At 32.8% G+C, this 25,441-nt stretch overlaps 1 protein-coding gene and 3 pseudogenes across 1 annotated transcript; all 4 read left to right on the forward strand.

Moving 5' to 3' along the window:
* The first annotated feature begins 3,980 nt into the window (after positions 1-3,980).
* On the forward strand, positions 3,981-6,577 carry LOC145640507 (heat shock cognate 70 kDa protein-like). Its single transcript, XM_081691778.1, has 3 exons — positions 3,981-4,197; positions 4,920-5,314; positions 5,375-6,577. The coding sequence occupies exons 1-3, from the start codon at positions 3,981-3,983 to the stop codon at positions 6,575-6,577; spliced, it is 1,815 nt and encodes a 604-aa protein (XP_081547904.1).
* Positions 6,578-7,451: 874 nt separating this feature from the next.
* Positions 7,452-10,878, forward strand: LOC145640508 (heat shock 70 kDa protein 18-like; annotated as a pseudogene).
* A 2,874-nt stretch (positions 10,879-13,752) lies between these two features.
* On the forward strand, positions 13,753-16,055 carry LOC145640509 (heat shock 70 kDa protein 18 pseudogene; annotated as a pseudogene).
* Positions 16,056-20,687: 4,632 nt separating this feature from the next.
* LOC145640510 (large ribosomal subunit protein uL29 pseudogene) lies at positions 20,688-21,175 on the forward strand (annotated as a pseudogene).
* The last annotated feature ends 4,266 nt before the right edge of the window (positions 21,176-25,441 follow it).

Below are 25,441 nucleotides of genomic sequence, written 5' to 3' on the forward strand. Positions count from 1 at the left end.
CTTTAGGTGCATGTATGATTTAATTATTATGGAGACGACTGAGACGTGGTTATTTTTTGTTCATGAGTTATCTTATGTGCCTCTTTGATTTTTTAATTTACATTTTATATCAAATATGACATTAAAATGTATTTCTGAAAGAGAATATGCATGGTCTTTTGGAAGATAGATTTGCAAAATATAATTTAATATGTCTAATAAAGTTACTATGTTTACATAGGATATATGGGGTATGAGATGTCATTCTTCATCGTGTCGCATCCACATTTGTATGCTCTTTTTGGACTCCATTTTCATGTTGTGCATTTTGCGTTAGGTAATATTTTTGTCTTGAATTTCTCCGGGCTATTTTTGGGATTGTGTCGTCATTCTTGTGAAATAATATAAATATGAGTAAGGATCTTTTTTTTACTACTATTAAAAAACATTAACTTTGACTCACTATCAATCAAATATTATGAGACTACAACCACAACCGATTAATCACTCAATTATTTGTTAGTTAGCTTGCCAAAGTTCAAAATTCAAGATTTATGCATGACTTTGTAGTTTTGTACAACCAGACACACTACCAATTTGGGGCCTATTTTCAAATTTTAAAATACTTTAATCATATTAGATCCATCCAGAGATAATTGCAATTATAATTAGCAAAAGGAGTTTGCGCTACAGCAGTGGCTTGTTTTCTGGCAAGGAAACGAAGCTGACATGGGCAGCACCTAAGATGTTTCAAATATTCAAATACCAAGCTAGTTTGAAATTGAGGTATAATGAGCTTATACAACAAACAATCTCAATTCAATGGTATGGTATTTGTATAAACTTTGGATTGATTTAAACAATCCCATACAAAACTGATTTAAAATGCACACACAACTTCAATTCCCAAAAATGTTAAAGCTTATACCAAATATTAGAATAATTAACCAAAGAGCTTTACCTCAAGCTACCACCTTCAATTTGCATCAAGCTCTCTACAAAGCCTACAACAATTTCCCAATTTTGTTAATTGGGGTTTCAATATAAATTCTACAATAATAAGAAAAATTAATATAAATTATTAAAAAAAAAACACACAAGATAATAATAAGTTTTAATTAATATTAATATTCTGTCAAAAAATATTATTATTATTATTATTATTATTGGTTTTTTTTTTTTTTTAAATGTAGTATTCTTATTATTTATTTTAAATGTTTAATTCTTAACTACAAATTCCTTTTAATACTGATATGAATAAATAAATGAATATGTGAATTGAAAACAGAATATTGAACATGATGCACATTTGATTAGAATAGTGAACACTTGGCACATTGAATTAGAATAGTGAACACTTGGCACATTGAATTGGAAAAGTGAACATAGGATAAAGACATGTGTGTATCATGGTTAGAGTTTTTAAATACTAACTAAGTATAGATATAGATATAGATAGATTGTTGAAAACTAATACGAGAACAAAGTATATAACATTAGTTTGGTCTATTTCATTTATAAGCTTGTAATACATACTTATATTTTTATCAGAATTATTAAGCTACTTTATTTTATTAAGGTTATTCATAATAATTTTTTTTTCCCATATTATTAATATGATACATTCAATATATATTTGAGAATTGAAATTGAAACTGTTTGCAACTGGTTCCTTAATTTATTACCCTAAATTAGAACCATTAGATCTAACTCCATTTATGGGCCCGTCGGTTCTTTACCGATTCCAGTTTCAATGTAGAGTCCCTGGAATTTTTGTACGTCACCCCTAAATTCAATATGCTATCTTGGTTTCATAAAAAAAATTTAATATGTTATGTGTGAAATTGTGAAGGGTGATTAACAATATACGAATTTTTACAAGAATAAATATTTAGTGGATTGCACAAGTATTTTCTTGTAACATAATTAGAGGTCGTTTGGTTGGATCGGTTAGGATGGTCATGGAGTTAGAATCCATTCCATCTATTTTTTGGTTTATTGAGTATTTTTTAGTAATGGAATCTCATATATAAGACTACGAGTCTGTTTACTTCGGCTTAATTTCAATTCAGTTCAATTTAATTTAGTTTCAATCAATTCAATTCAATTCAGTCTAGTTCAACTCTTAATTTCCTTCTCTTATAAAATATTCATTTAAGCTCTATTCTGTTCAATTCAGCTCCAATCAGTTCAATTCAGTTTAATAAATGTGAATAAGCCCTATATTAAAATCATCTGGTTTTTAAGAGCATCAATGGCAAATTACATGTTCTTGCTTTGCCACATCAATTTTTTAAGCTAAACACTTTTCAGCAACAATGTGTTTAAATGGCCAGTAAACTACAACTAACATCTTGTAGTTTGCAAACAATAATATTTTTTTTAAAAAAAAAAAATAAAATTGTGCACATGTTATGATGTTACAATATGAGTAGAGTTTTTTTGTTTGTTTGTTTTTTTTTTTTTTTTTCAATAAAGGATGTAGCTTGTTTGAGTTATAGTTGCTTAATTTTTGTTCTTCAATGATAATCCATTCTATTTTATTTATGAAGTACACAATATATAATTCTTTCCAACAAAAAACCAAACAACTTTAAACTAGTATGATATTTAAAAATCCATATATTTTAGTATGAGATTCCAAACCAATTCAATAATATCTGATAAAACCAAATAGCCCTTTAATGAATTATACATTACACAATAATCTCTAATCATATACCAATTGAATATTGGTGTAGTAGTGATCGCCGGGGTGAGCATGGACCGGTACCCGTACCATTAATACTAATGGTTCGGGTACCCGGTAACCAAAATCACAAAAAGTGATACCCATAATCGGAACTGATAAGTTCGGGTACTCGGATTTCGGGTACTTGGAATTTCGGATCGGTTATCGGGTACCCAATAAGATATCCAATAATGATAATTAAATTTAATTATGTAGTTATTACTCCCTCCGTTTTTAAATACTTGATCCACTTTCTTTTTTCAGTCATTTTAAAATACTTACTCCATTTCTTTTTTTAGAAAGTTCCAAAATATTTAATTCATTTCTCATACTTAGTGGACCTAACATAATACACTCTCTCCTCCTATTCTTCCACTACTTTTGCTTTTTTACAATTTTTTTTATTTTCTCCACTACCCCACTACCTCCATATCTTATTACTTTCTCCAATTTCTCCTAAAATCCCGCGCATGGAGAAATGGAGCAAGTATTTAAAAACGGAGGGAGTATGATATAATTTACAACTAATTAAAAACAATACCATATAATCTTGACCAAATTATTAATAATATTACTAATCATTGATATTATAAAGTGATTATGAAGTAAAGTAAAAGTTTAGATTTATATTAATAGATTTAAGTAGGGAAAAAAAAGCAAAAAAAATGCTTATCGGACCGGATCGGGTAACCGTTAATTTTAAAATGATACCCATAACCATACCCGATAACAAATTATCGGAACGGGTACCCGAACTGTTATGGTTATCGGATCGGGTACTTTAATTTTCGGAACGGTTACAGATCGATTTTTTTAGTTTTTGGTTTTTCGGGTAGTTTTGCTCAGCCCTAGTGATCAGGACTACACTTGGTAGGGAAGACCTGTGTTCGTTCCTCAACAACAATTGAGAGGGAACTGAAAGGGTGAGACGGGTGGAACACCAAAAAAAAAAAAAAAAAAAAAATCTCTAATTATATAATCCTAGTCCTTTTTAAAAAAATAATAAAAAAAAAATCTAGACCTAGTTTTGGGATAAAATTAGAGATTTCGAAAAGCCCAACTCAATTTTCCATATCAATCTTCCAAATCCCGCACAAATCTAAATTACATTGGGAATTTCAAGAGTCACCAAATTCAAAAAAAAAAAAAAAAAATAGAGTAAAATTTTTGCACATACTACAAACTCTACTTCGGAATTCTCTGCAATTTTCTCTAAATTCATTCAATCTCTCTTCATATTTTCCGCTTGTTTGTGGATAATTTCTCAAAAATGGGAGTGAAAGAAGTAGAATGGCCGGCAATTGGAATCGATCTCGGAACCACTTATTCATGCTTAGGAGTTTGGAATCACAACCGTGTCGAAATCATCACCAATGATCAGGGTAACAGAACGACACCGTCTTGGGTTGCCTTCACCGAAACTGAACGTCTTATTGGTGATGCTGCTAAGAATCAAGTTTCAAGAAACCCTACTAGCACTATCTTTGGTTTGTTTTTTTTTTTTCGTTGTTTAATTATAATTGCAACAATTAGACTTTTGCATCTGAATGATTAGATTTATTGTGCTATCTTGCCTTATTTGCCAGTCTCGAATTAGTCAAAATTATGATTTTTTTTATTTATTTTATTTTGTATTCAAGGATTAGGATGACTAAATTTGTTCATTAGTCTACCTTTGCTCAGTTGATTAATTGACAATTAACAGGGTTTAGATGCGTCATATAATACAAGTATAGGTTATTATGTCAGTTGATTACTTAAAATTAATGTATCTTGATAGATGCGTCGTACCATCTTGGGAGTATTAGGAAAATGTGAGAAGTCTTTGGTGAATTATGTACCTTGTAATTTGGTATTATTTGCTATTGGGACATTCACTTTGAAGCTGAATAATGGAGTATAATATTTGCTTGGTGTTTTAATTATAATGATGATTATATTGAGGTCTTATGTTGAACGCTGTCGAGTTCTGATCTGGACTTGCTTTAAACATGTATATACCTTGCCCTTTTGGCCTGGCATTATTCTGTTTTCGAGTCTTTTTTACGAGTTTGCTTATGGTACATTGGTACTACTATTGAGTGTTAAGACTAGAGGAGGCCTATTGTATGCTGTGCTTTCAGTCTTTTATATAATTGGGTTTTGAAAAACTTAAAAAATATTTAATTGGCCGTTTTAACATTGTATGTTGCATCCTAATTAATTACAGATGCAAAGAGGCTTCTTGGTAGGAGGTATAATGATGAAAGTGTTCAGAATGACATGAAGTTATGGCCTTTTAAAGTCGTTGCTGGTCCTGATTGCAATGAAGATCAAAAGCCATTGATTGCAGTGACGTACAAAGGTGAAGAAAAGAAATTTGCTGCAGAGGAGATTTCATCTATGATTCTTAGGAAGATGAAAGAAACTGCAGAGGCCTATCTTAGCACACCTGTACACAATGCTGTTATCACTGTACCTGCCTACTTCAATGATTCTCAACGCCAAGCAACTAAAGATGCTGGTTTAATTGCTGGGCTCAATGTGTTGCGCATCATCAATGAACCTACAGCTGCTGCCATAGCCTATGGTCTTGACAAGAACTCAAGTAGCTCCACGAAGAATGTGTTGGTTTTCGATCTTGGAGGTGGGACTTTTGATGTGTCGTTAGTCTCAATCGAAAAGGATTTGTTTGAAGTGAGAGCTGTTGGTGGAGATACTCACCTTGGTGGGGGTGATTTCGACAACAGATTGGTTAGTAACTTGGTGGAGGAGTTCAGGAGGAAGCACAACAAAGACATAGGTGAGAAGCCTAAGTGTCTTGGGAGATTAAGAGCTGCTGTTGAGAGAGCTAAGAGGGAACTGTCATCAACTACTCAAACAACAATCGAAATTGATTGCCTCCTTGAAGGCATTGATTTTACTTCAACCATAACCCGTGCTCGATTTGAGAAGTTGAACATAGATTTATTTAAGAAGTGTGTGGACCTTGTTGACAAGTGTTTGAAGGATGCTGAGATGGAAAAGCGTGATGTTGATGAGGTTGTGCTTGTTGGGGGATCTACTCGTATCCCCAAAGTCCAGCAGATGCTGCTGGACTTCTTTGATGGTAAGGAGCTTTGTAAAGGCATCAATCCTGATGAAGCTGTCGCATCTGGAGCAGCTATTCATGCAGGAATCCTGTGTAATGTAATTGATATTCCTGCCAAGGATATGGTTCTTGTCGATGTTACTCCTCTATCGCTTGGTGTAGAAGTAGGAGGTGGCTATATGTCTGTTGTTATTCCAAGAAACACAACCATCCCTGTCAAACAACAGCGCGTCTATGGAGCTGTATCAACAAAGAATGAAGACCCCTCCCCTGTTTTAGAAATTGCTGTGTACGAGGGTGAGAGACCGAAAGTTGAAAACAATAATTACTTGGGAGTTTTTGAGCTGTCTGGCATCAAAACATCTTCCAAAGGTTCTACATTGATAAATGTTTGCTTTGAGATTGATAAAAATGGAATTCTGAATGTGTCAGCTGAGGACACAACCTCTGGGAGTAGGAACGAAATCACGATCACCAACCGTAGCAGGCTGTCAACAGAAGAGGTAGAGAAGATGATGAAGGAGGCTGAAGAGTACAATGCTCAGGATAAGGATCATGAGAAGATGATTAAAGCTAAGAACGCGCTGGAGGACTATGCCAATGAGATGTCAGAAATGTTGAGTGATTGTGGGAAGAATATTGCAGCCGAGGATCAAGAGAAGATGACGGATGCCATTGAGGAAACATTGCAGTGGCTAGACTGGAATTCTAAACACATTTATGAGGCTTCAACATATGTGGACAAACTCGAAGAACTTCAGAGTATTTGCAAGCCTATTGTTTCAAAACTGCGTTAAAGTAATGGATGAACCAGTTCTTGTATATTGCCTAGTAAAGCTATGGTGAAGTCCTTTTTCAGTTAGATTAAGATGTGAATCATGAAGTATCTTCTTTGGTTGTTGAAACTTTTTAAGATTATTTTTTGATTGAGATTCCCAGATTATTAGTATTGCAAAAACAATTCATTTAGTTTTAATTTGTGTTCATGTTTTTTGGACTTTGGAGTAGGTTTGTTGATGATATTATGTTTTTTTCCCTAAAGCACACCTGGAAGAGTGAAACAAAAACAAGGAGGAAGATCAGGTTAATCATCATCATTGTAGAGCCTAATTTTTTTATTTTATTTTATTTTATTTTAAATATTGATTCATTTACATTTTTTTTTATTATTATTTTTTATTTTTAAAAGATAAACTTAGTATTTTCTCACAAACAAGATACGGAGTAATTGATTGCTTGACTTTATCCAAATACAATAAAATATAAAAATTTGTATAATTATGTTAGATAATAATAAATTCACCAAAAATAAATGTAAGATAATAATAGTACAATATTATCTTATAAAGGTTTAGGTTGTTTACAATGTTTAGGTCTTTAGAAGTTGTTTTCAAAAAAAAAAAAAAAAAAAAAAAAAAAAAAAGGTCTTTTAGAAGTTATGCTGGTAATATAGATTCGAGACCATTAGCAATCTTTTAAGTTTTGATTATTTTAAAATATAAAAATAAAAAATAGTCAAGCTGACTTATCTTCTTACTATTTTACCCTCACTTACTTTGCCATCAGCCTTATATTTAACCGGCACAAATTTAAAGCTTGAATTTCATTCATCCTATGTTATTCTGCTGCCTCTCTCTCTCACTGTAATTTTAAGTTTTGATAGACAGGAGAATGAAGGGAAAAGTAGGAGAGCCGGAGTGGCCGGTGATAGGAGTCGATCTCGGTACAACATACTCATGTGTTGCAGTTTGGCGTGATAATCGTGTCGAAGTCATAACAAACGATCAGGGTAACCGTACAACACCGTCTTGGGTTGCTTTCAATGACTCCGAACGCCTTATTGGTGAAGCTGCCAACAACCAATTCTTTATCAACGCTACCAATACTATCTTCGGTTCATCCCTTTCTCTCTTATTTTCTTATCTTATTCAATTTAGCTAATTATTAAGTAATAACTTTGTCATTTAACACTTGATTTAGCACTTGTTATCTAATACTGTAGTATTGAAAGTAATCCCGGCCCTATGTTCACTTTTGTTTGCCCCAAATTTGTTTTTAGGTTAAAGAAAATACAAATTTACTTTAGTTCATCACCTTACTTTTGCTAATATGGTTTGATTAATCTGAACTAATTTTTTCTAATCTGGTTTGAAATAAGTATAATAATAAGATGAATTAAACATAACTTAAATCCCACCAATATTTGCGTATTATTATAAGTTTGTATGGTTTACACCTAGTCAATGATTTTTTTTTTTTTTTTTTTTTGTGGAAAAGATTATGTGAAGCAAAAATTGTGGTATAGACTACAGAGTATGTACTACGAAGTACTTCATATAATTCTTTAGGGATTTTTCCTTGTACGTGGGCAGATTCAAACCTGTCAATATATATGCATCAATTGCCATTTGATAATTTCTATCAAGTCTATTTTAAGTTTGCTACTACTAAATTATTTGTAAAGATGTTCCTTAAGGGATATGTTCATTAAGTTACATAATTTGATTCTTTCGTTACATCAAAATTTTGTTGACAAAAAAGTTAGAACTGTAATAAGCTCCAAAAACTTAAATACTTGTTAAGATCACTGCAACTAAACTTCTAGCTTGTATCATTATTTTATTGTTATTACTTGCTTCTGTAAAGGATGAAATATGCCATGTTTAAAAATCTCAAATAAAGAATGAATTATGCCATGTTTGAAAATCTCAAAAGATATCAGCTTCAGCAATTAAAATTCAGGCCATCTCAAAGTGCTTAGTGAATCGGAATGAACTGATCTTGCACATGTTCATCATTGTTAGCCAAGTCTTTTGTACCATAAGTTTATTATTTAATTATGAATTGCCTGATTATGTGTTTCATCCTTGAACACCTTCTCTACATGTTGATCAATGACAGATACAAAAAGGCTTATTGGTAGAAGATTCAGTGACGAAACTGTACAAAATGACATGAAGTTATGGCCATTTAAGGTTATAGCTAGTACTGCTTCAGATAAGCCGATGATTGTGGTGACTTACAAGAATGAAGAGAAGAGATTTACTCCTGAGGAAGTGTCTTCAATGGTTCTGACGAAGATGAAGGATATTGCTGAGGCTTTCCTGGGCATTTCAGTGAAAAATGCTGTTGTCACAGTTCCTGCATACTTCAATGATTCCCAACGTCAGGCAACTAAAGATGCAGGAACCATTGCAGGGCTCAATGTGGTTCGTATCATCAACGAGCCAACAGCTGCTGCCATGGCTTATGGGCTTGACACAAAAGCTACTAGAAGCAATGCTGCTTCGAAAAATGTTCTAATTTTTGACTTGGGTGGTGGGACATTTGATGTTTCCTTGGTGACCATTGTAAAGGGTGAATTTAAAGTCAGGGCTATAAATGGAGATACTCACCTTGGCGGTGTGGATTTTGACAACCGGCTAGTAAATAGTCTCATACAGGAGTTTAAGAGGAAGCACAAAAAAGATATCAGTAAGAATGTTAAGGCTATTGGAAGATTGAGGGCAGCTACAGAGAGAGCCAAAAGAACACTTTCATCGGTTGCTCAAACTAGTATTGCCTTTTTGAAGGAATTGATTTTACATCAACCTTAAGTCGTGCACGTTTTGAGAAGCTGAACTTGGATTTGTTTAAGAAATGTGTGGACATTGTCGAAAAGTGCTTACAAGATGCCAAGATGGAAAAGCATGAAGTTGATGATATTGTCCTTGTAGGAGGTTCTACCAGAATTCCGAAAGTTGAGCAATTGTTGCAAGCCTTCTTCGATGGGAAGAAATTGAATAAAGGTATTAATCCAGAGGAGGCTGTTGCCTATGGTGCTGCTATCCATGCTGCCAATTTGAGTGGTGTCATTAGTAGCAACAACGATTTGGTTCTTGTGGACGTTACACCTTTATCGCTTGGTCTTGAGGATATTTATGGTAGCATGTCTGTTGTGATCCCGAGGAATACACCCGTTCCAGCAAACATTACCGTAAGGCGTGATACTATATTTGATAATCAGACCTATGTGATTTTCCGTGTGTTTGAGGGTGAAAGACTCATTGCAAAAGAAAATAATTTTTTAGGCGAGTTTAGCATTAATGGATTTCCTCCGAAACCAAAAGCAGAGACCAAATTTGATGTCACATTTAATGTTGACGTTAATGGCATTCTTAACTTGTATGCAAGGGAAAAGGAGACTGGAATGAGCAACCACCTCACCATTCTCAATAACAAAGGGCGGCTTTCAAGCATCGAGATAGAGACGATGTTAAAAGAGGCTGAAAAATACAAGGCGCAAGATGAAGAACATAAGAAGGCAGTGCAAGCTAAGAATGTACTAGAGAGCTACATGAACAATGTGTGGGATGCGTTAGACAATGATGTGAAGATCGAAAATCGGTCCGAGGAGGAGGAAAAGATCATGAAGAAAGCTCTTGAGGAGACGTCACAATGGCTGGAATGTAGTCCTGGTCATGCTAAGGCTTCCGAATATGAGCAAAAACTGAAGGAGCTGGAGAGCATTTGCATGACAGTTGGTTATTAAAGCTTGGACACAACAGCAAATTAAAACGAGAAATGCCCTGTTTCTCATAGTGAGAAACGAAATTTGTTTTTCATGGGGCATTTTCATGAATAAATCAAACTTTTTCATTATTGTGGGCTCCACACTTGAATAAAGTGGTTGGTTTATTTATGAAAATACTATGTGAGAAACAAACACCATGAGAAACTGAGGCATCCTCAATTAAAACTTTCAATTTCATGAATTGCTACTTGAAATTTGAAGTATGCTATATGGATTAGAGCTTTTTTTGTTAGTTCGTTTTAGCTAGAAAATCGAACATTTTCCATGTTTTCAGAAGTTGTTTAATATGAAAAATTTGTCACCTATGGAGCTTGATAATCTTTGGAACTGTCCTGTTGTGATCTCAATATAATTTTGTTTCATTCTTCTGGTTTCTTTTTGTTCTTGCTAGCAACATTTTGGATTGTTGGTAGTAAACATGATGATTCCCGATCCGATCTTAATGCTAAGAACGTGTTGGAATACTGTGCTAATGAGATGTCGAAAATGTTATGCAATTGTGGGAAGAATATTGCAGCTAAGTAATGCTTAATTCTTTGTTAAGGTGTAAAACACATATGTAATGTTGTTAAGGGTTATTCTTTGATTTGAAAGAATTTTGCAATGTGTAGTAAAAAAGGTGAAGGGCTAAAGGCTAGGTTAAAGGAAGTCTTGCTTATGCACTTTGATATAAAAGCGTACATTGTTTGCCAGAAAATTCATGTTTAGGTTAAATCCCGTGCCATGCACGGTCTTAATAAAATTTTACAACAAATAATTATAAATAATGGTGTAAATTCAACATTAATTTATCTAAAAAAATTATTTGTAACAAAATAAATTGAATTTTAGTTTATATCAATACCAAATACGTAAAGATTGGATTGTATAAAAAAATATACATGTATGATGTAACAGAGATTTTGTTCTTATAAACATTATGTAATTTCAAGATTATACAAAGTATGGTACCAAATGATTTTTATTTTTTAATTAAAATAAATTTTATTATCAAATGATAAAAGTTGGAGAAAAAAAATTGATGTTGATAATATTATGATAATCTTGAAAAATAATATATTACAATATCTATGTTAATATTTTGTAGCTAAAAATTTCCTAGTTTATAAAATATATGTAAATTTTTTTTAGTATAATCAGATTAAATATGTTGTTAAAATGGAAATAACTATTATGGCAATAAAAAAATAAATAAATAAAAATAAAAATAAAAAAAAGGAAAGGAAAAAAGGCGGGAAATTTTGTAACCAGGAAGTCATTTCAGGTTTCGCCTTTAGTATAGGTTTATAGAAAGATTTTAGGTCAATACTAGCTTATAGTCCCGTGCAATGCACGGATTTACTAAAATTTATAAATATTTTTATTTCAACAACTTTTTTATGATTTTTTTTTTTTTATATTAAGTATGAAAAAATTCGATATTCTGCTAATCAGATTAAAAATTATGCATATCTTTTTAAATAATATTATTTTGCTTAAATTTTCTATAAGTTGTTACAAAAAGGTTTTATTGAATTTGGGATGGAAAGATTATGTTTAAGTAGGAAAGAAAATATATGAGTATATTAAAATTGCCTAAGATAATCTGACAAAAAAAGGAAAAAAAAAAAGTGGAGGGAAATTATTTAACCAGATTTTGCCACGTGTCATTTTTTATTCACCTTTAGTATATAGTTATTGATTGATGATTATTGATTGATATGATGTACAATTGGTTGAATTTTGTATATGATCCAACAAAAGATACAGAGTATTTGAAATGTGCAAATACATTGTGTTCAAATGGTTTTTTTTTTTTTATTATTATAATTTTTTTTATTTTTATTTTTATTTTTGGAAAAATATCACATGAAAAATAAAAAAAAGTACAAACCATATCAATGTCGGACAACCCAATAAATGAATTTTGAACCTTTTTTTTTCTTCTTAATATGAAGCTTGCTATGCCATATAAGATTAGCTACTTAGCAAATTTTAGGACCACTCCAATAATGAACTAATTAGCAAATTAAACTCCAATGATAAGTTTATTAGCAAAAAAAAAAAAAAAAGTATAACTTAAGGAATAGTTAAGCTTAATTAGGTATTTTATTGTAAAAAAGTTTCACTGAAGGAATAGTTATGTTTAATTAGGTAACTGGTATAATAAAGAAAATCACATTTCATGTTCTTGTTAATAAAAATTCTGAGTATTTATCGACTATAATACGGTTTTGATTTTTTTTTTTTTTTATATACTCCCTCTATTTTTTTAAATACATCAGTTTGACCGGCACATTTACCGAAAAGAAACTATATTTAATTATCTATTAGTAAAAATTGTAACAAAATTATATTATGAAATTAGATATTATGACTAATTTAATAATATATTATATAACAATATTTATTTATTTTTTATAGGTGTAAATAGTGCAATTGTCAAAGTGATGCTGTTAAAAAAAAAAAGGAGTAGTTTTAAACCACGACTTAGTAATGTAACGGCTGTGTGAGCAAAAACCAATTAATGGGGTTCAAAGGAGAAAAAAAAATCTTATAATTGAAGGTTGTTTTCTGAGGATCTGATAAATTGAAATAAACTAGAGTGTACCCGTGCAAAATGCACGGGATATATAAGAAAAAATATATTTAAAATGTGGAAAGTTGATTTTGATGTTGTAATTTAGACTTGAACTGTAATGGTCGATTTTGGACTGGTCGGTTCTGTTGAACCCTAATTAGCTCTGTTGTGCTGATTATTAATAATGTGCTGACACCTGATGTGCTATGCTAAAATACAGAGTATGATATTTTAAACAAAGCTTAGAAGCTCAAAAAACAGGGTTTTACTCTTTTGTGTCGGTGGCCACACAATGCTATTATGGGGTTTACTTTTTCAAAGTTATAGAGGTTACCCGTTCAATGTTATAGGGGTTACTCGTGTTACTCAGTTAGTGTCATATGGGTCAGTGTCTTGCTCTAGGAGTTATATACTTTTTTCTGTTGCGAGTAGTTATTCGCTGAGGCCAGTTGCACAAAAACGTGTTGTACATTTTTTTTGTTTTTGATGATTAAAGAAATGGAACATGTTTGGAGGGTAGTCCCTAAAAAAGGCATATAATTGAAGGGTTGGGGATTTAAAGTACTATAATTGAAGGGTTGGGATTTAGAATACATTTTTTTTGATACGTTATACTTCGTACCCAAAAAAAAAACACACATAAAGTGAAATGTTAGTAGTAGCCCCATAAAAAAAACAAAATAGTGAATGGGTAGTTATTGATTTTTTTTTTAAATAATAATAAAAAAAAATTAATAAAGTAGTGGGATTGGTAGTTATTTTTTTCCTTTAAAAAAAAAAAAAAAAAAGGAAAAAAACCAATCAAATGCATGAGAATTGAGGATTGGGGATTTGGAGGGCTCTTGTTAAGTGAGTCTACAATTATAATATAGATTTATGTGTTGATAATTCTCAATCTACTCGCTATTATTTTCCTATAAAACGTAGACTCGTAGTTGGTTTAGGACTTTTTAACCCTATCCTTATCCTAATAGAGTCTTTTTTTTTTTTTTTTTTTGAGAAAAAGAGTCTTAGATCTAAATTGTGAATTTAAAACCCTAGTTTGGTGTATGAAACCCTTTTTTACTGTCTTTTTTTCCTCTCGCTAGAATTCTTGTTCCTATAGTTTCAGTATCACCAGAGATAATGGCACTAGGAAAACCTGAATGGCCGGTGATCGGAATCGATCTCGGTACAACTTACTCTTGTGTTGCTGTTTGGCGTCACAATCGTGTCGAAATCATAACAAACGATCAGGGCAATCGTACTACACCGTCTTGGGTCACCTTCACCGATTCCGGCCGCCTTATTGGTGAAGCTGCCAAGAATCAAGGCTTCATGAACCCCACCAATACTATCTATGGTATGTTTTAATTTCCACTCTTTGTTCTGTTATATTTCAATTGCAATCATACATAGTCTTTGAACTTTATTTTTTTATATGTTGATCATTGATAGATGCAAAAAGGCTTATGGTAAGAAATTCAAAGATGAAACAGTTCAAAACGACATGAAATTGTGGCCGTTTAAGGTTATAGCTTCGGATAAAAAAGATAATAAGCCAATTATTGTAACTACCTATAAGGGTGAGGAGAAGAGATTCACACCCGAGGAGATATCTTCGATGTTCCTTTCGAAGATGAAAGATACCGCTGAGTCTTTCCTTGGTATGCCTGTCAAGAATGCTGTTGTTACTGTTCCTGCGTACTTTAATAATTCCCAGCGCGAGGCAACAATAGATGCCGGTACCATTGCAGGGCTTAATGTGGTTCGTATCATCAACGAGCCAACAGCTGCTGCCATGGCCTATGGTCTTGACACAGAGGCGGCTGTTGGTAGAATTGGGCGTGCAATCAATGTTCTAGTATTCGACCTTGGTGGTGGGACATTTGATGTTTCCTTGGTAACTATTAAAAAGGGTGAATGTGAAGTTAAAGCTGTAAGAGGCGACACCCACCTTGGCGGAGGGGACTTTGATAACAGAATGGTGAGTTACTTGGCCGAGGAGTTCAAGAGGAAGCACAAATTGGACATCAGTAACGATCCTAAGGCTCTTGGAAGATTAAGGGCTGCTTCTGAGAGAGCCAAAAGGGTACTTTCCTCGACTAGTGAAACTATTGTTACAATTGATAGTCTTTTTAAGGGGATTGATTTTACATCAACTATCACTCGTGCACGTTTTGAGAAGCTAAACTTGGATTTATTTAGGAATTGTGTGGACACTGTTAAAGAGTGCTTAAGTGATGCCAAGGTAGAAAAACATGAAATCCACGACTTGGTACTTGTCGGTGGATCAACTCGAATCCCAAAGGTTCAGCAGTTGTTGAAGACCTTCTTTGATGGAAAGGAGGTTTGTAAAAGCATGAACCCAGACGAGGCTGTTGCTTATGGTGCAGCACTCCATGCTGCTGTGCTGAGCGGAGTTGGTAAAAGTAATAAGGATATTGTTCTTGTTGATGTCACACCTTTATCACTTGGCCTTGAAGAATTTTATGGGGATATGGTTGTTCAGATTCCAAGGAATACAACCATTCCTGCTAAGAAGTTTTCGAGTTGGGAAACCTCAACTGATTATTCAAGACATACAACTTTTAAGGTGTATGAGGGTGAGAGATCCATTGTCAAACACAACAATTTTTTGGGTGAGTTCACAATATCAGGTTATCCTTCTGCACCCAAACGTGCTATAAAGTTCGAAGCATGCTTTGAAATAGATGTTAATTGTATTCTTAAAGTGTCAGCAAAGGAAACAACTACTGGAAACTCAAACCAAATTACCATTCATAAACACTCGGGGCATCTTCAAAAGGACGAGATAGGTAGGATGATACAAGAGGCTGAGGAATATAGAGCCCAAGACGAGTATAACAGGAAGAGGGCGAAAGCTAAGAATGCTTTAGAGAGCTATGCTAACAGTATGTGGGAAGAAGTGAATTACGGTAACAAGGATATTGGAATTGATTCGGCCAAGATTAAGGATGCTGTTGATCAGGTATTACAGTGGCTGGAACAGAACTCAGATCTTGCAGAGGCGTCTATGTTTGAGAAGAAGTTAAAAGAGCTTCAAAGCCATGTGGACTCAGATCAAGTGGACTCAGGCAGTGGCGGATCCAACATATTTGCTAATTGGATGAAACATATATTTCCAAAACAAAGAAAGTGAAAGTCATTAAACTATTGTTGCTACTTTACTTTGAATTGAAGTGTGGAATAAAACATATATTGAGCTCTGTAAGCAGAAAGACTAAGGCTGAACTTCTGATATTCTATTAATGTAGTACTTTTTTTTTTTTTGGCAAACACAAAATTTGTTCATTAATTTTCAAGTTTTTGATTACCTACCAATTGCATAGTAGGCTACTGAATTATTTAATAAGCTGTAATCAGAAGTATATCGATAAGACTAGAGGTTTTATTAGAGAGAATTGTTTTGTTGAATTAGAATTTTGTGGATTTGACTAATGTACTTGGAAGTTTGTCAATAGTGCAGCGTATAACATAAGGTTGGTTGAAGCTGGTTTTTAATGTAGCCAAACCAATTTACTAACATAACCATTCTGAATTGGATTCACAAGCAAAGCCTTAGCTTATTACCACTGTCGCGTCTTACTGTCATCTGGTGATAGCGAATGTTTCTTTAATTGATGGCTATTAGATCAAAAACAGGAGGGAAGCAAAATCAGAGCGTGATGTAGTACAAATTTACTATGCATCAATTTTGTTACTTGAAACACATAGAATCATCGAGAGTCGGATCATTCATAGCCTAATCAAGGTATGAGCTGATCAAGGAAATCAAAGAGTAGGACTACTTGGTCAATCAAATTTCTCATAAAAAAAAAAAAAAAAAAAAAAAATACAAAACACAAAATTGAGAGTATCAAAATACATTTGTTTATAATTGATGATTAGTAAAACCACTTATTGTATTAAACCCTCCAATATTATAGCCAATAGCCAATATTACAAATTCACTAACATTAGCATTAACAGGACATAAACATAAGCATATTAAGGCGAAATAAACACCACTAATCTTGCTTACAGATCGAGCTGATGTTGTTCTTGGACGCATAAACCTCCTTTCTTTCCATATTTAAAAACAGAGGTAACTTTGTGGCCATAACTCCAAAGAAAGTCCGATTATTGTAACTACTACACTTTCCATCCTCTTGACAACTCTCACATCCGGTAACTAATTCTTTACCAAAATACAAGAAATGTTCAAACTTAAACATAATACACATCGTGCTTAACAGAAATTAAAAGGCTATGATAATTCAACACTGCCGTCTTTCTTCTGATTAATGATCATGAAAAGATAATTGAAGTCCGAGTTTAGATAACTAACAGATCGATCTTGATAACAAATTAGAAAACAACTAATATTGGCATCTGAAAGGCTATCGCCCATCAGAGCCAACAAAAGCCCTTACAAGAATTCGCAGAGTTTAATATCACATACATTAATTATGTCTTCCTGAAAAGTTACGAACTATGAAGAATTCACAGGGGCCAAAAGCCAAAAATAAAAACAAAAGCAAAAGTAAAAACAAATACAAAGAACAAAATCAATAAACCAAGCGCATGGGCCGCGGGGTTGGGTTACAGGGGCAGCGGCACTGCCAGCCTCCCTTGTAGCTACGCCCCTGCAAATAGGGCAAGTATGGTGCTTACTTAGCCATTCGTCGATACAAGACCCATGAAACTTATGGCCGCATTGCTCCAAAACCTTGAAACCACCACAATCATCCTCTTTTTCGGCGTCAAAGCCTTCAAAACATATGACACAATCAGCGCAATTCTCAGAAATTTCTTGTAATTTCTCCACGTCTATTACAACTGAATCCACATCTTCTAGATTATTTTGATGGTGTGCTATGTTGGGCGCCGACACACAATCAGGCGGAGGAGCTCTTACACTGACAGCAGCATCGATCGAACTAAGTTCATGTAAACGAAAGAAATCGTCACAGCATAATTTTATGAACATTAAGATGAACAAAAAAAGAAAAACGAGAATGAGGCCATCCAAGGGGATGCGCAGCATATCCACGACGGGGAACATCGAGAGTACTATGTTGATAGATACTAATTGTGTGCATACACGAAGATTTAATGACTTGATAATATAACAAGGAATCTATTAATCTATTAGCACTGCTAAATTTTAACCTTGAACTCAATCACGTTTATTAGAGTTTCTATTTGAATTAAGAATTTCTATCAAATCTTTTATTTCTTAATTCAAAAGGTCACAATTTGTAACATAAAAAAAAAAACAGGAAAAAAAGTTATTTCAATAATTGACGGAAATACATTTACACGCATATATAATCAGGGCCGGCTAAGGGTCTGTGCAAACAGACCCTTAGCACAGGGCCTCGAATTGTTGAGGGCCCATTTATACATGGAGCCCAACCCTAAGAAAAAAAAAATGCCGCTGCTCAATCAAACATGAATTAAGTCAGTAACTTTTTATCAGTCATTCTTCTTCCCGTCTTAATTACGCCCACAAATCAAGCAAATTACCTCGTAAAATGTTTTCAGTTTGCTTAAAAAATCTAAAACCTTCCTTCTTTAGTCATTAATTTCTTGTTTTACCCCAAATTCTTCACTTTTCCAAATAAACTTCTTGCCTTCCTCTATCAATCACAATAGTTATGAGAAGGACTTTCTCAATTCCTGAATTACTTCCCATGGAGGAATTAATTACTTCGTTTTCCACCAATTAAAACCCTTGATTTTCGTATATCAAAGGCTAATATGTATAGAATTTCAAATTTTCTAGGAGCTATTTAGCTATTATTGCCAATATGTGAGATTTTTAAAGTTGGAAACTAAGAAAATTATTTTAATGGCTTAATGGGTACTCCAATGAGTAGGTGAGTTGCGGCCATGGGAGTTGCGGTAAACTTTTAATAAGTTGTTTTCATCTTCTTTTCACTTTCAATTATTAACCTAATTGTTAAATACTGTATTAGTTTTTTGGGTGCATTGTTTGTTTAATTATTATTTATTAATATAGTTTTATTTTTAATTATTGCTGCCAAATGATTATCCGGAGAAGGTGCAATGTGTAGACTTGTTGATGAATTTGCTACAAAAATGGCTAGATTTTTTTTTTTTTTTTTTTTTTTTTTGTATTAGGATATGTACTGTTTAAAATGTTGTATATAATATGTTGTGTCAAAAAAAATATTGTAATATGATTATTGAGATTATACCTAATAAATAAATTTTAATAGGGCCTAATTTCTAGGTTTAGAACAGGGCCCCTAATATGGTTAGGACGGCCCTGTATATAATAATAATAATAATAATAATAATAATAATAATAATAATAATATATGAGTATATCATTCATTAAAAAAAGAAAAAGAAAAAAATTTAAGTAATTTAAAATTAATAAAAATATACAATACGGTTATCAAGTAAGTATATATCTTTTATTTTTTGTAGGATTTTTTTAGTGGATTATCTTTTAATGGGAATATGGGATGGAAGATTTGATTTAGATTTAAAAGTGATTTTTTTTTTTTTCTTTTATTTTTTTTATTATATCTCAGTATTTCGTTTGAGATCAGTTCAACTTCCCCAATTAAGAATGGAGATCGAATTAGAGAAAAAGAATTAAAAATTGTACCAAAAATTTTTATATACTACCTCCGTTAACTTTTAATTGCAATTTTGGGATATTATTTGTGAGATATAAAATATTCCAAAGTTACAACTAAATGTTAATAGAGGTAGTAATCAGTGGTGGAGCTAGGATTTTTCACCTAGGGGGACGGACTAAAAGTGGCGTACATTCTATAAATGGACAAATCTTTTAAACATACAAGAAATTGTAGGGACTATGCTTAATATTTATAAGTTTTACAACCTGGAAATCCAAATTTCTTAGTTATACAGTCCAAAAATTGAAAAAAAAAAGCATATTTACAATAACGACTTCACCTTCAAATATTCATTTTTGTTTTGAAAGTAATATACAATCAAAATTATCAAATAATTCATAAATGTGATTTCTAATTCACGGTAATCCTAACAAATAAACAATTTCTTATTCAAATTTGGTCGATAGCGGATCCATAGGTTCAAAGTTTTTAAACCCGTGACAATTTAATTTATATTGAGATATATAATAAAACCAAACACCTTTACCCGAAAATCCTACTATAACCAATAATTTAGGGTTGTAATGTATGCATTTATATATAAAAATAAAAAAAAATTATGTAAATTACTATGGTAATTTAAAAGTTAGAACATGATGCCATTAAGTAGTACTATGTATTACTTCTAATTGAATGTGTGAAGTAAAGAAACATGCAAGAAAAGAGGAAAACTTTAAAATAAAAATAAGAAGAAAAAAACCCTTTTTCTTATGGTTTTCGCAGCACGTAATTAGTTTTAACTATTTTTTTTTATTGAAGTGGGGGGGACAGCTGTCCCCCCTTGTACCCCCCTCCCTCCGCCACTGGTAGTAATAATATTAATATTTTAAGGAAATTTTGTCAGAAACCACTCGTTAAAAACACTTTTTTGTCAAAAACCACCCAAAAAAAAAATTGTTGTCTAAGACCACCCAATTTTAAAAATTTGTCGTCAAACACCACACGACTCTATTTTCCGGCATTGACCCAGAACTCCAGCGTTGACGGCACGTGACTTTTAAAGAACCCCTCCCCATCATCTCTCTTCTTCCTTCTCTCTCCGCAGGAAAAATCCTTTTTAGGAGTTCCATATTCGCCGTCGTTTTGCAGCAAAAATCCACCTTAGGAGCTCAGTAATGGGTTCACTTCTGATTTCTTTTCTCCCTTTTCCATTTTCGATGAATTTAAGCTTTTTTTAATGTCTTCAAACTGCTATTTTGATTCAATTAACCCCCTTTTTTTGTGTGTGAAATTTTGCAGCAAGAATTAAACCACATGAGATGAGGCAAAAGCTTAAGGCTGATTTGCTGTATCAGCTTAAGAATCTCAAGCTCGCTCTTCTTCGTGTTGCTAAGGTTACCGGCGGTGCTCAAGCTCTCAAAAATGTAATTTTTTTTATTTCAATTTTCAATGGTTTTTAATTTTAGGGTTTATTGTATGATTTGAATGAATTAATCGGGTTTTGTTTTGGGGATTTTGCAGTAAGGTGGTGAGATTAGGGATTGTGCAAGTATTGACAGTAATGTCACAGAAGCAGAAGTCGACATTGAGGGAAGCTTACAAGAAGAAGTTTCTGCCACCTGATCTGATCTTCATCCCAGAAACAGAAAGAGGAGAGAGATAGAACAGAGAGAGGAGAGAGAAGGAAGAGGAGAGAGATAATGGAGGTAACTCTAAATTTTTAGAAGGGGACAAAACGGGGAGGGAGGGGTTCAAAAGTCACGTGTCTTGCATGTGGGGAGGGTCAACGCTAGAGTTCGGAGATAATGCCAGAAAATAGACTCGTGTGGCATTTCACAAGAAATTTTAAAATTGGGTGGTCTAAGGCCCCGTTCTCTTCACCTTAATTTTGCTGAAGTGGAATTATTTTTACTGAACTGAAATTATTTTTGCTGAACTTAAATTATTTTTTTTGAGGGAAAAACTTAAATTATTTTTGCTGAACTGAAATTATTTTTGCTGAACTGAAATTAATTTTGCTGAACTGAAATTATTTTTGCTGAACTGAAATTATTTTTAAGGTGGAGAGAACAGGGCCTAAGACAACAAATTTTTTTCGGGTGATTTTTGACAAAAAAGTGTTTTTAACGGGTGGTTTCTGACAAAATTTTCATATTTTAATTCATTTATTTTGATTCGATTTAATTTTTTGCAAATTTAGATTTGTGCTTTACAAGTACAAGGAAAATACAAATTCTTAAATAGACCTGGTTCACACTAATTTATTGTGGACCACTTACAATAGAGAAAGTATGGTTGTGTTATTAATATAAAAAAAAAGGGGTTACTATGATTAAAAAAAAAAGTCACTATGTTGAAATAAAAGTCATTTTGGTAACATATAGGCCTGAGTATTTAGTTTTTAATGAAATATTTTATATACTGATCAATATGAATGATAAAGGCCACTATGTTAAAAATAGGATAATAGTGTCGTATTTCAAGTTCACAATATATTTAAACGTTGTAGTAATTTTAATAAGGGTAACTATGTTAAAAATAAGGATATTATGTTAAAGATAAGGGTCATTATGTTCAATATAATGTCAGTTTTGTGTGTATAGACCTCAGGTCCACAATAATATTATTGTGGACCAGGTCACGCAAGTTTTTTTGCAAAGAAAAAAGTATTATCAGGCATATTATTATTTTTATCAAATTTTTTCATTTTCTTTTCAATGAACATGATAAAAAAAATTATAACCTTACAAGAACCAAACTATGCACTTGCCTTAAAGGAGTCCCAAAAGCTTGAATTACTAACAAAGTTGCTTCCCCAAGTTCATATCATTCATTCTTAAATTACAACGAACTATCTCAAAAACATACAATTTGACAAATTCGTGAAGCTAGTAGGCAAACAAAGCCCAATTTTCTCATCCATAAACCACAGATAATCTCCTCTCCAAGATTACAAGCAAAACCCGAATACGAATATAAACACATATGCTCAATCATACGAATTATACATAATAATCCAACTCTTTGCTTAAACTTCATGCCTTAAGGTAAGCGATACACTAGAACAGACATACGTACGACAAATCGGACACGTCGTACCATACTTCCTTAGCCATTCATCGATACAAAACCCATGAAACTTATGCCCGCATTGCTTCAATACCTTAACACCACCACACTCATCTTCTTTTTCTACGCCAAAACTATCCAAACAAATGACACAATCACCGCAATTCTTAGAAATTTCCAACAATTTTTCGATGTTTATAACTACTGATTCCACATCACGGTTAGTCGGCCTCAATTGTGATTCACCTCGAGGTTGTACTCGGTTGGCCGGTCCATGGGCAGGCCGGGGAACTGTTATATTGACAGCAGCGTCATGATTCGTACTATTGTCACCGCAGCAACATTTAATGCATGCTTTCACAACGAAAACGACGGACCATAAAATTAAACCGGGGGCAAAATATGCAATTACACTTAAAAATAAATTTGACAAGGCCATTTTTGTTGTACTATGTTTAGTTTGGAGTGCTGTGTATGAAACATGAAGGTTTAATTTAATGACTAGATTCAATAGGATTAAGGATTATATTGTATGTTAGTCCTTCTAAAAGTTTAGGAATTAGGAGTTAATCACGTTAATCAGAGTTGTACTTGAATGAGAAGTTATATACACGGTACACTTTGTTATGATAAGTTTTTACTATGATATTAGATTGTAACATAGATAACTTATAGCTAAAAGGAAACAAATTGCGATTTCTTTTAGATTTATATGATTTGAGTACCACAAAAGTAAAATCCAAGGAAATTTTGACAATGACACCTATTATTGTTAGTGTTTTAATGATTACTATAAATATTTTTTTTTATTATTTTTTTTTTACCACCTACTATTTTTAAAAAATAAAAATTTCCCCTTCTGATTGCCTACATGACGTTATTGTGAGCCTCACAAACAGGATTTTTTTTTCAATTTAATTCCTTTTTCTAACCTTGTTCTTCAATTTTTGAATTGCAAATCCAAATTATATCCAAATTATGATACTTTCCCTTGATAATACTAGCTAGGTTTATTATTAAAATCTTTGTCTTAGGTCATAAATTTATGGAAATTCTCTCCTAATCTTAAAACTTGTATCCAAGCAAAGCGTGTACTCAACTAAAACTTAAGTAGTACCATATATTAGGAAAGTCTAAAGAAACAAATCCTTATTCAACTATATAAACTAGACCTCTAATCAATTAGAATAAATTCAAAGCTAAAAGCTTAGCATTGCTTAACTTCTTATATATATAACTTGTTCGATTTCGGTCATTATACTCAATCAAAGACTATGGCTCATATAGACGTCTTGGGTATAATTGGAAGTTTTCTTGCATATCCCTTCGTCGCTTTAATTTTTCTTATCTTCTGCTTGCTCATAAGAGCATGTCATCATAGCTGTTGCGGCGATAATGGAGATAGTTTGAGCCATCCTGCAGTCCATGTAACAACAACAACAACAACAACTCCCCGCCAGCCTGTCCGTGTGTCGGTCAACGTAGCGCAAGCACCTCAACGTCGAGGGAGCTCTCAACGAGTACCAGGCATCCCGAGAGAACATCGAAATCAAGGGGAAGCGCGGCTGAGTTCCAACCATGATAAAGACTCGGTAGTAATAGACGTGGAGAAATTACTAGAAATTTCTAAGAATTGCAATGATTGTGTCATATGTTTGGGTAGTTTTGTCGGCGAAAAAGAAGATAATGATGAGTATGGTGGTGTTAAGGTTTTGGAGCAATGCGGGCATAAGTTTCATGGGTTTTGTATCGACGAATGGCTAAGTAAACATTGTACTTGTCCTATTTGTCGAACGTATGTCCGCTCTAATGTAGTATTTCGTACCTTAAGGGAAGGCGTGGAGCTAGTTTGAGCAAATAGTTTGATGATTCTCTAGGGAAAAAAAAATTAGTTTGATGGTTCTTGGAAAAAAAAATTAGTTTGAAGGTTATGTACATTATTATTTCATTATTTCTATGTAATTAATCTAACTTCTACCATTGTGTAATGAATCTTTTAAATTTGATGTAATGGCTGTGATATTCAAAACCCTAACTAAAGAAAATTCTAGAGAGTTCATTTAAAAGATGATAATCATAAGTTTCTTCTTGTAAATTTTTTTGTTAGGGTTCGTCGGCTCCAATAGCCTTTCAGAGTTTCAGATGCTGGCTGAGCCAATATACTTGTTATATTCTTTATTTATATCATTGTATTAGTGTGTTTTAGGTTTGTATTTGGAGTTTTCTTGTAATCTTGGAGAAGAGATTGCAATGTAATAATATGTGGTTCTTGTGTGTGAAAATCAGGTTTTGTTTGAATTTTAATTTGTTTCATCCTTGAAGTAGTTGAGACTTGAGAGGAAAAGAGCATTATTACTTAGGGCATGTATTCACCTAATTTTCACTTATTAAAATTTATGTGATCTTATTAAAACTTATTTTAGTTGTAATGTGTACTTGGATAACTCTTATTAGAATTATTTCTTATTTGAACTTATTAGACTTAAAATAAGTGAAAATAAGAACATATTATGCCGCATTTCAATTAAGGATTTCTCAGTTTTCGTGATGACATTAGTGGTCACGGCCACAAAATCTATATTTTTATATTATATTTTCTTTCTTCCCGAAAGTTTAATTAAGCGTAGGCGTGACTGAGTGGAAAATATTGTTGAACTTTTGAGAATGACATGAATACGATTGGAGAAACTATAACGTTTGTGCCAATTTGTGATTACATAAAGTCGATCATGAGTTATACCGCCTATATGACTAATTATATTTGATTAAGGCTAGGTATTCCTTACAAAATTTACTTTATAAAAAGTGGTTGTACTACAAAATCTTTTTAATTCCTTAATAAGTTTAGAATAAATGTGCA

This window comes from Chenopodium album, chromosome 7 (assembly GCF_948465745.1).
Source record: "Chenopodium album chromosome 7, dcCheAlbu1.1, whole genome shotgun sequence".
Lineage (NCBI taxonomy): Eukaryota > Viridiplantae > Streptophyta > Magnoliopsida > Caryophyllales > Amaranthaceae > Chenopodium > Chenopodium album.